Source organism: Carassius auratus, chromosome 35 (genome assembly GCF_003368295.1).
Source record: "Carassius auratus strain Wakin chromosome 35, ASM336829v1, whole genome shotgun sequence".
NCBI classification, from domain to species: Eukaryota; Metazoa; Chordata; class Actinopteri; order Cypriniformes; family Cyprinidae; genus Carassius; species Carassius auratus.
Genome location: NC_039277.1, coordinates 5,564,776 through 5,577,499, shown reverse-complemented (window position 1 = coordinate 5,577,499; position 12,724 = coordinate 5,564,776). Strand labels below are relative to the sequence as shown.

General features: G+C 35.9%; 1 protein-coding gene across 1 annotated transcript in view; it reads right to left on the bottom strand.

Moving 5' to 3' along the window:
- The window catches only part of LOC113054113 (protein unc-13 homolog B), a 59,438-nt gene that overhangs the window by 45,567 nt on the left and 1,147 nt on the right, over window positions 1-12,724 (bottom strand). The window contains exon 2 of the mRNA XM_026219438.1: window positions 5,410-5,439. Coding sequence (XP_026075223.1) covers window positions 5,410-5,439 — 30 coding nt within the window. The remainder of the gene's footprint in view (window positions 1-5,409; window positions 5,440-12,724) is intronic.

Here is a 12,724-nt window from a genome sequence, read left to right as displayed (position 1 = left end):
AATATGTTTGTTAATCTACAAATTCTATAGTTAAACTATGGTTACTTTGGGAAAACTATGGTTCATTGTCATAAGGGACTGCCAGTAATAGGCTGTTGCATGCATAAAATTCAACCTTTTTGTAGGAGTGTGTATGATTTATATTAACAATACAGAACAGGACAAGAGCAGTATGATTTTTTTAAACATTTACATTTAAATAAATGTACTGCACAAACTAGGGTACAGTTTCAAAATGTTTATTGTGAAATAACTTTTATTTCTTCTGAATTGTTAAGCGCTGCCATTCCTAAAAACATCAATGCTTTCTTATTACAGGCCACACTTAGGAAACAGGGCTCTATTTAAATGCACTGTCAGAAGTGAGTGAACGCTCTCTGTAATTGATTGATTCTACATTTGCGTGTGTTCAGATGAGCAGGAAAATCCCTCCCACACAAGTATTTGCTCCAATTGAATGCATATTGTACGCATTATTTTTTTTTGTTAAATAAAAACACTGGTAAATAAAAATATCTTAGTGTCGGGCAAGTTACTTTCAAAAAGTAATTACTATTAATAATTACATCATCAATATTGTTTTTAAATTACTTTACTAATTACGACTGAAAAGTAACTTAGTTACTTAATAAGTAACTTAATTAGGCTACATCTTAAAATCCCTATATACCTTAATATCAATTAACCTCTTTATTCTTTCAATTTGAGTCAAACATAATAGTTCAGCCTTTTAGCTTTAAAACAACTGTAATACTTACAACTTTTTTATAAAAACCTTCTTTGGTAAACAAATAGAAATACCCTGAATAACAACATATCTGAATAACAAAAAAAGCTTAAGAAAAGTTAAACAATATATTTCAGTTTGGCAAGATGTTCAGGAAGAGCCCAACTAGTAAAATCCATACAGGTTTATAACGCACATAGATTACTTGTGTTTTATTGTGATGTTTTTATCAGCTGATTGGACATTCATTCTGACGGCACCCATTCACTGCAGAGGATCCATTGGTGAGCAAGTGATGGAATGATGAATTTCTTCAAATCCGTTCCCATGAAGAAACAAATTCATTGTGGATGGCCTGTGAGTGGGTGAGTACATTTTAAGCAAATTTTCATTTTTGGGTGAACTAACCCTTGAAGAAAGCAAAAACCATCAGCCTGAATTTTTCTGAATACATTTGCACAATTTGAAAGTTAAAAAATGGAAATGTAAAGAATTTTTTTTTAGAGTGATGTTGTTCAAGTAAAACATTTCACAAAAATATATCTGTTAGGTAAAAAAAAAAAAAAGATATGACTGATATGGCTGTTCTACATTATGTATCTGAGGACTTTCTGGTAGTTTTGGGGCCACTCTATATAGCACAACACCACAAACACCAAAAATGAGCCAAATTAAAAACAAACGATCAAGCCATTAACTGCCACTGAGATCCATTCTGCACTGTGGCTCTAGCCAGGTGGAGGTTGGGGTTTACAGGAACTAATCAATCAAGTAATGAACGCCTACAGAGACAAAACGATGACGTTATGCATCACACCTGGGTGGATTAGCAGAGAGCCACTTCACATTCAGACTGCAATTACAGATTCAGCATGTCTCCTGTTTGTCCATTATGTCAGGTAGCGTAGGAGAGAGGGATGTGGTGAAAATCTACAGGCGAAAAACGTGTCAGGTGAATGAAACTTTAAACTAAGTTTAATCCTATTAGTCTCACGTTGCAGGGCTTTTGACTATTAGGATAAAGTCTAGTCCAGATTTAAGGATTGACCCTGAGGACTGTTTAGTTTTTATGTGCCTTTTATTGTCAGGCTTATTTTTGGGGGAAAAAACACATACAACACCAGTATTCTTCAACCAGCTGTATGGAAGTCAAAGAAGTAATCTGCAGAAAAGTGTGTAGACTGCTAAAAATGTCTGTACGTTCAAAAGTACCATGGTTCTCTAGTTTACTTGTTTACTAAGTGAACAAACAACTCTCTTAATATCCTACTTTAAGCAAAACTTCAAAGTTTTAAACTTTAAGTTTCATGGGAACATGAAGGTTTTACGGTTTCTTGACGACTGCACCTCATGTCATCATTCATTATTAACTCGAGTTGAGTTTTCCGTTAAATTAGTCAAAGGTAGCGTATAATTGAGAGCTGACATTTCCGTTTCAGATCCCTGATGAATCTTGTATGAGGTATGGGATGGATTTGCAGTTTGTATACGCAGGTTCACGTGATGGATTCTTGCGTGTGCGCAGTACCTGCAGTTATGCATGTCTTGAGGTTTTTTTTATTCCACAGACATAGTACAACTAACAGTGTATGGGTCATTTATAGTGCCACTATCCACTATCATATACGTCTTAATACATAAGAGTCCATAAATGTCATCACGTTTGATCAATTTAATCTTTAAAGGAAAAAACAAAAAAACCTAACCCCAAGTTTTTAAATGGTGGTATAACCCAACATTTTTAAAGGCAAAAATCTGGTTGTTTTTATTTATTGCAGTATTTGGTTCGAGTGGATGTAAGCGTAGCATATGCTCCAGTGAGAAGTGAGGAACGCGACAGTGCAGAGGAGGGAGCAAAACAAAACCACCGGCCACAAATCAGAGATACAAGATGAGGATCTGTAAAGAAAAATGTTGGAGGATTTTGATATAGGCCAAAAGGAGACTGGTTTTCAGCTGGAATGCTACTCGCTCGGGAACGCGAGTATGACAGTTAGCAGAAGCTAGAGATTATGGTTTATAAAGTTTTAAATATGAATATTATTCTTACACAAACACATTGATTCACTTCAGAAGGTCTTTATTAACCCCCCAGAGCTGTGTGGGACACTTTTTATGATGGATGGGTGCACTTTATTTTGTTTCAAAATCTCAAGCCCCATTCACTGCCATTATAAAGCTTGGTAGAGCCAGGACATTTTTATATATAACTCTGATTGTCATCATACACACATGATGACTTGAAGGTGAGTAAATCATGGTATAATTTACATTTTTGGGTCAACTATTCCTTCGATTAGGGCTGTGCAAAAAAATTGAATAAAATTTTCATGCGCATCTCATCAGTAAAGGCAATCCTGTAATTAGTATCAGATCAGGCTCCCCGATAAAAACTGCGTCCCAGGGTTAAAATACACATTTTTTGGCAGAGTTGCCTTGGTAAAATTCTCATTTTAAGGGCTAAATATCACGTTATCGGGATGGGGGTTGCTTCGACCCGCGGACATAAAAAACAACCGCGGACTTGGCAAAACTACACAGAGCTGTAGTTCACGGACAAGCTACACAAAATCACTTTCAAAATTGGCAATGAATCGCCTGCAATTTTGAAATCAATTTTGTGTAGCTTGTCAGTGAACTACGGCTCTGTGTAGTAAAGTCCAGCCAATGTTGCCAAGTCTGCAGTTGTTTTTCATGTCCACGGGTCGAAGCGTCCACAATCCCAATAACGTGATATTTAGCCCCTAAAATGCTAATTTTACCAAGGAAACCCACCAAAAAATTTTTATTTTATGGCCCGGAACTAAACACGATTGGGCTAGTTTTAAGAAACAATTGGGCAGGTTTTGTTTTGAAAACCTGGCAACCCTGATCTGAATGCACGTGCGATTAATACTGCATCTATGGAGAGAAAAGTCAACAGTCATTTTCTCATGATACAGGTTTTATATAATTTGTGTTAAAAAAATTACTGCGTTTGTCTCATCTAATTTGCATACATTTTGTGCGATACATCTTAAAAGTATATTTCTATGCCTACTCCGTTCTCCTAAATAATACGAGAACATTAAACTTCATGGATAATAATTCTCACAGAATTATTGATAAATTAATTCCGTGTTTCCTTAATATACATGATTCATTGGTGCATATAAACTTTTTTTAAATGCAACTTGTTACACACTGAAACCACTTCCCTTTTTGGGCAGTTATAAATCCCTCTTACTTTTGTTTGAACATTAATAAAACTTTTACTGAAAGTTATGTGCAATATGCACAAATTCTAACATATTCTAAATATGACAGACATGCGTTTCAAAGTCTTACAATGCAAGTTCCATTTGCGGTTACACATCTTTAAAAAGCACTAATACATGACCCAAAAATTTTGCAATGCAATCCAGAGATTTCCATTTAATATAGGTCACAGCCTGGCTCTGGTCGAACACTCTTAGTGGTTTTAGAGAGGCTAAAGTAAACACACCAGCACTGGAACACAAAAGAGCCACCTGTCACACAGACAGAGGCTGACAGCCATATTCTCAAACAACTGTTTACTGTCTGATACAACAGAGCCAGTGACACAGTATTACAGTCTGACATGTGCCGAGCTGTGTGTTTGTTTAAGTGATGGCGCAGGGTGACTGGGACATCCAGGATCAGGTGTGATCAAGTTAAGAGTGATCAAGAGTCCCACCGGCCACCGGTGTCTCATTCAGATAAACCAGCGCTTTCTGGTTGAGAATTCATATTTGAAAATTCTGATTTCATAACTCGCAGTTGCGTGATAAGTTAGAATATCAAGATACGCTAGAAATTCTAAGAAAAGAAGTCAATACAATTATCTTTTTTATTTAGGGGTGGAAACAAGCCTCCATATGGTGTGGGGTGGATCATTTTCACTTTGTGTTACCCCATTCATTTATGATACAAACATTGCTCCAGGCACAAAACACTACAGTACATTTGCATATACTAGGTTTACAGCTTCAAACCTCCCTTAAACTCTAGCCAACACCCATCTCATGCAAATAACCACGCGTTAAGGCATCCTGTGATGTCCCATTACAATCCACGAGCGATTGCAGAGCAGTTTTGTTCCTATAGATTATGATTTTCAGGATAACTCCATACACACAAGTCACCTTTCTTTCCAGGGACCCAGTAGTTGGGCTTATGGGATTGATGTGAAGGCCACCAGCGTGGGGATTGATCTTGCACACTAACTCACAAGCTACAAGCTCTGGGACTCAGACATGTTCCTGTGGCTCAGTGCTCGAGCATTACATTACCAGCGTAAACGGTTGTGAGTTCGATTCCCAGGGAATACATGTTAGGTAAAAAAATGTATAGCCTGAATGCACTGTAAGTCACTTTGGATAAAAGTGTCTGATAAATGCATAAATGTAAATGTAAGATGAATGACATGAGGGTAGAATTATGAAGTGAACCTCTAAACTTTCTATGGGGAATCAAGGATGTCATGTAGATGAAATCTGATGGGAAAAAACTGTGTTGTATTAGTGTAAATAGTACAAAAACAAAACTCAGAATTGCACCCTGTCCAAGAATCACAAAACCAAGATGATTTACATAGGATTTCCATGGCCCAGAGAAAAGCAAATATTGTTTTTACATCATTCTGAATTGCATTAAGAAAAACAGAAAAACATGTTGCTTACCAGGAGGTCCTTGGAGTTTGGCTTTCTTAACTGAAAAAAGAAAAGAAAAAATGGTCAGCACAACAAAATATTTACATTGTTGTTTAATGCTAAGAGCTACATATTGTACATTGGCTCAAGTCTAGGTTAAAAAAAAAAAATTTAATTAAATTAAAATTACAGTCCATCCAAAACTGAAAATGCTGTCATTGTTTACTCATCTCCTGTTGTTCAACTATATAATTTAACCCTCCAGAGAAAATAATTATTTATCTTTATTTTACAACTATAGTGCATTCTGTGTGTTGACTTAACCAGTATATCCATGCAAAAAATAATAAATTTAGTTTAATTAAAAAACACCACCCCCTAAACTGTGATTTCACTCCATGTGTTCCTCTATAGGAAGACAATGTTCACATCTTGATTTGATACATGATTTCTAATGTTATCTAATACAGTCTTTCTCAACTGGTGGGTCACAAGACCGTTCTGAGTGGGTCAGGGAGTGTACAGTCAAACAAACAACTTTAACAACATTTCTGTTTCTTGAAGGACATGCATGAAAGCTGTTGTTTAAGTAAAGAGTGCTTGAGAAAAACATGCTGCCCCGATTCAGTATCTGTGGTCAGATGAAATGTTGCCAGGCTTAAATGTCAGTGTCCTTATTCTATAGTTATTTTCGTAACTTGTTATGAAATAAAGTCTCTCACCTCATAAAAACGAACTATCCTGTCCTGTCAGAAGTTACACTGTGCTTGTTGCACACACTCACGCTCACACTGTGTGTCACTTCACTAAAGCATAAAGGAAACTAGGAGCATGCAATGTGTGAAATAAAAGTAAAATACCAATAAATCACAAAGCTGGTACTTTGTGCGTTAGCTGGGAAGGATTTGCATGAAGGTATAATATTAATTCTATTCAGGAGTAGTTGTGAATACTGTGTATTATCCATGTCTTAACTGTTGTTTCCATAATCCAAAAATACCATGTTATTTTCACTTTGCGTTATTTTGTATATGTTTAAATGACTATTAACAAAAAGTAGTTATATAAAAAAAAAAAATGCTATTTAATACCCTTACCTTATAGGCTGTTAATTTATAAGTATCCTTACAGCTTATGTGTATGTTAACAAAGGGGGACAGTACATGGCGGTGTTGTTCATTTTTCCAAAATAAATTGGCTTTTTAACATAAAACATAAAATGAAATGGTAATTATAAGAAAATCTGAAATGGTCAATGTTTTTGAGTAAAAGCTTATTGTAAACAAATCAACAAACAAACAAACAAAAACAAATTTTTCAAAAGAATGGGTTCACAAATTATAAGCAAGCATATTGGAAATCAGAAAAGTTTTCCAGCAAAAGATTGTTGTAAAACAAAACAATAAAAGGAACAAAACAAAAACAGAAAAACTTTTTAAAAGAATGGGCTGAAAAATAGAAGCATATCTGAAATTATCAATGTTTTCCAGCAAAAGTTAGCTTTTGTGGTAAAAAAAAAAAAAAAAAAAAAAAATGCACACAAAACAAAAACAGACAAATAAATAAAAGCCAAAACAAGAACAAAAGTAAAATCTTTAAAAAGAACAGAATGAAAATTTTACGCATATGTGAAATTATCTGAAGTTTGCTTTTGTTGCACTACAAAACAAATAAAAAAATAAAAACAGGAACTGGAAAAAATATACACATAAAAGCGCGACTGCTGTGACTGTTAACGTACGATGCTGCGGACGTTTTATCTTTATTATTGGGCGCACCAGAAAACACGTCAGCAGCGTTGTACGTCAACAGCGCCGTGAACGCGCTCACAACAGACACGGAAGAGAAGACAATGCTGTATAAAGTCGTCATTTTTGTTATTTTTGGACCAAAATGTATTTTCAATGCTTCAGCAAATTCTAACTGACCCTCTGATGTCACATGGACTACTTTGATGATGTTTTTCTTACCTTTCTGGACATGGACAGTATACCGTACACACAGTTTCAATGGAGGGACTGAGAGCTCTCGGACTAAATCTAAAATATCTTAACCTGTGTTCCGAAGATGAACGGAGGTCTCACGGGTTTGGAACGACATGAGGGTGAGTCATTAATGACCTAATGAACTAACCCTTTAATACTATTTATCACATCGTATTTGTGGAAACGCTGGGAGGGCAAGTAAAAATCACCATTGGAAAAAGCCTTTACTTGAGCCCCTCAAAACAACAATTTTGAACAATACTCTCGTCTCGGTTTAAGACCCTGCCCATGGCCATACAATAACTACAGTATTATGGGATTGAGCTGTGATTTAGGGCAGATTACTTCTGATAGTTGCTTGAGCCCCGTGCACTGGCCGTGGCTGGATGAATACACCAGATTGATGCTGGGATTGGACGGCAGGCTGTGAGACACATTACAGTGGTTTACTAATGCATACGACTGTAACCTCTCACTATATCTGACAAGACATAGCGCACGCAGGAACACTAGCTTCGTGAGACATAATGATGTTGAGATCAGGACTGAGAGACAAACGTTAACCACACAATGAGAAAAACGAGTGCAACAAATGTGTTTCCCAGAAAGCAACACTGACAATCCCCGAGGAAGTCTGTGTGATGAATGTGTGGTTGTTTTCCATATTTCCAACTGACCGGAAACAGGTGTTAGGTTTCTTTAAGGCCTTGGGGTATGGGTCGCTGTTTTACTCGCTGACTCTCATTACTGTGGGGTGTTAATAACTGAAACCAATGCACTCGTTCAGTTTCCAGTCTTTCTGAGATGCTGTGTTTAGATAGAGGGCTGCTGGACAGTAGATAAAAAAGTTTGTCAAGACAAACTTTAAGTTGGCTTGAGAAAGCCTGGCCAGAAAGTTTAAAAAGTTTAAAATTACATTTTAAGTTAAGTTAAAAAGTTTGTTAATTGCTATGCAGTTGCAAGGGTACCCGTAGTGGTTGTTAAGGTGTTGCCGTGCGGTTGCTAGGAAACCCATAGTGGTTGAAATGGTGTTGCAATGTGGTTGCTAGGGTGTTGCTATGTTGTTGCTAGGGTCCCCCGGAGTGGTTGCTAAGGAGTTGCTAGGGTACCCGGAGTGGTTGCTAAGGTGTTGCTATGCGGTTGCTAGGGTATCTGGGACGGTTGCTAGGGTGTTGCTATGTGGTTGCTAGGGTACACAGAGTGGTTGCTAAGGTGTTGCTATGCGGTTGCTAGGGTACCCAGAGTGGTTGCTAAGGTGTTGCTATGTGGTTGCTAGGGTACCCGGGGTGGTTGCTAGGGTGTTGCTATGCGGTTGCTAGGGTACCCCGGCGTGGTTGGTAGGGTGTTGCTACTTGTGTGTATGCCTAAATTATATACTTGTCAACTTCTCTCCTTAGAAAAAAACAAATAAACAAAATATAAACCAGCCTAAGCTTAGCTGATTTCGGTTTCTCAGCCTGGCCATCTGAAACTGTCCAAAACCCCCAAAAAGAAACCAACCAAGACTAGAAGACCAGACCGCTTGGGCTAGTTTAAAATATTTTGTTTTATTTGTTTGTTTTTTGTTCAGAAGGGTAAGTAATGATCAGGACAACCTCTTTCTTTCCATGATTCCCTGAATCGTTTCTCCTTCCAGCATTACAAAATTGTTAAAATGCACAAAAATTGTAAGATTTAAATGTAAAACGATAACAAAACTGACCTAACAACTGGGGGTATACGAGTCTTTTAATAACAATATACAAATGTAAATACACACACACACACACACACACACACACAAGTAATCCAGTGCAATATTATACTGTAATATGCTGATTGCGTGATCAGTTATTATTGGTCCTCAAATATTATTAATAATGGTTATCATTAAAAATTTACTGGCATTTATTTGGAATAAATATATAGTAGCATTATACGTTTCTTTATGGTCACTTTTGATCAGTTTAATGTATCCTTGATGAATAAAACTATTAATGTAATTTTTATTGTATTGTACTTACACCACAATTTTCAATGGATGTCTAAACACAACAATATCAAGCAGCCAAAACAGTTTTCAACATTGAGAATATGAAATGTTTCTTGAGAACCAAAAGGACTACATTAGAATTATTTCTGAATCATCATTGAAAACAATAAATAAATCACTTTTTAAAATATATTCAAATAGAAAACATTTTAAATCGTTTCAATATTTCACAATATTACATTTTTACTGTATTTTTTATGAAATAAATGTAGCCTTTGTAGGGAATCTTTCAAAAACATTTATATACACACACAAACATACACACACACACAATATAATAGATAGATCATCAATAACCAAATGGATTCTCTGCTTTCGATAAATGATTCAAACCCACTAACTTCACCTTTATTCCCACATCAGGGCATCACAATGAGTTTGCAAGTGAATGCGGTAGACACTTGAAACCCAGTCATGCATGCATGCTTCATAAATACACACATCCATCAACACACGACACGCCTGTTCAATAACTCTTTTATCTCTTTAATTAAACAGATCAGCAGATGTCTGCAGACGTGCATCAATTCAATTACTCTGCAAAGCCACAACAGACGTGTCTCAAGATCGGACTAAACTGGACACACTCACAAACGTAAGACCGTGTGACCCCACAGGGCCGTTCTTTGTGTCTGTCTTACGTGGGTGCGTGGAGGAGACCGCTCATTTGTGTGTGTAATGACATCACCATGGAGATGGGCCTTTTGTCTGAACAGCAGTAAATAAAGAAACAAACCCATGATCCTGATGAAAGAGGCGGACGGTGAGTCAGGAAGGCCAGAATGCTTCTTATGTTAGTGTAAACACAGTTAATACATGACGGAGGATGATATTGGGTGATGTCTACATTATTTGAGAACATTATTTGGTGCATTTGATGTAATTAAATCTGTTATGTGGTTTAAGGTAAACATATTATTTTCCACATACAGTACATTAATGTTTCTCCTGTGAGGTGTGCTCTGATTGGCCAATTATCCAGTGCATTGTGATTGGATGAATAGCTCTTTCTTTGAGTGAACATTTGGGCAGTGTTATGCAAATCTTCCCACACAGTGATGTAGACATGTGGGGGCGTGTTTAAATGAGGTGTTTTTTGGAGGACGTGGAGAAGTCTTAACTTTTAGAAAGAATTCATCTTTGGGTTTGAGACTTAAGTCTTTGCAACTTTAGGAATCTTATCTATTCACGAACAGCTTGTAACACTCCAAAGAGAAAGGAAAACTTGAAATCATACGACCCCTTTAAGGCTTTTTGAGTATAATGACAGTATAGGCTACTTGTGTGAATGAATACAAAAATTGTAAATTAAATACATATACAAAAAATACAAAAAGTTACCATATAACTATATAGGCTAATCTGTTAAATACATTTTATATTAATACATATAAAATGTCACACCAAAATTTTTATTGTCATAATAAAAAATAAAAAAACACTATATTCTTGCGATAATACCTCAATAATACATTTTGTAATAAAAGTACATTTATTATGTTATAGTATGTTTAGTATCTTAACATTAAAACACTTATATATTGATTCGGAATATCATTCAAATGTTTAAGGTAAAAACAAATGAATACTTTTAATCATTCAAATGTTTTTTTTTTAAAGAAATAAATACTTTTACTCGGAATTGTATTCATCAAGTGGCAGTAAAGAGATTTATAATGTCATAAAAGATTTAGATTTTAAATAAACAGTTTTTTTTTTTACTTTCTATTCCTGAAAGAAATCTTGAAAAAAAAAAGTATCGCTGTTATAATAAGTAGCCTAATAAAGCAGCACAACTGTTTTATAATGGATAATTATAATAAATGTTTTTTTTAGCAGCAGTTATGATGGAATAATTCAGTTTTGCATCACAGTAATAAATTACATATTAATTTATTATATTCAAATAGAAAAAAATTCACATATCTGTTTTAAATCAAATGAATGTAACTTTAATAACCAAAGAGATTTCTGCATAATACTTTTCTTTCATGATAACTTCTATTATCTTTTATTATTTTCTATTATCTAATGCCAGCAGCTCTCGTGTTTGCAGCTGTATACGTCAGCATGTTTCTCTGGACACGTTGTAAATGCTGTCTGTGCCTCCAAATACTCAAATCCTCCTGTTTCAGTTCAATTGAAGGAAGGACGATGAGGAAACTCCATTGCAATCGAAAACATGCAGACTTCTAAAAGGCTTCAAACCACCAACAAAGCCAATCTTCAACTGCAAGCACATTTTGTGCGAGAGAAAGGTGTAGTTTGTGAAATCTGAGGATACTACAAGTGTGATGAGAAAAGAGCTGTGCCCTTTTAAACCTTAAACCAAAGAAATAAGAGCTCTTGTGAGACACGCTGAGGAGTTTAATCACAGTCCGGTTCCTGCACAAACATTTCCTTTGTCTCTCTGAATAATTTACTTGTTTGGAGGTCCTCAGTGAATGTGTTTCTTAAGCAAGTGTTTGTATCTGTGCAAACCTGCTCGTCTTTACTGACTCTTTCTGCTTTACTTGCAAGACCTCAAATAAGTGACTGTATATCAACACAAGATCCTGAGGAAAGGAGCTCTTGGGTTGTGAAAGGCGTGTATGCTTTCCCAAGTCTGCTGCAAGTAAATCAGTGGCACCTAAATCAAACAAATGCCAAACTTCATCCTTAAAACTCTGCCACATAAGATTTAGTCCCATTTTTTTAAAAGACTTGTTCAGTTGGTTTCATGCATCTTTTTTGTCAAACAGCCCAGGCCCTGTTTAAATGATATTATCCTGCACTTCTTCATAGATGAGGATGAGCAGTCAGTGTACGGACCCTGTCCCACCCCCACATACACCCACCCAGCCTTCAAGCTATATTGTGTGGACATTAAGCAGAGACACTTTCACCAAAGACTGCAATCAGCGTAGCAAGCACCGTCACCGGAGCAGATTGAGCATTGATCAGAAAGAGAGGAGATGTTGATCTGCAACTGGCCGGTGACCAAAGATAAAAGGAGTATGAGAGCACATGACACAACGCTTTTGATCGGATTTCCTTCAAGAGGATCTGATGAGCCAACCTTATTTAAAAACTACAGCATGTTAACAGCAAAATTAAATCACAAAATATAGAATTTTAAATATTCAAATATTCAAATAAATGAACTTTGAGATTTTATGTTTTCAAGTGATATATAACTTCTCATGATTTCTAAAATGTGATATAGAAAAAGGCAACGAGGAAGTCTTTTTTTTAAACAAAGTTCAAAGCTCCTTTTGTAATGTAGATTTTTGAGGGTGCACTCTTGTCATAAATTGATCTATTACTTTTCCTACATAATTTTTAACAA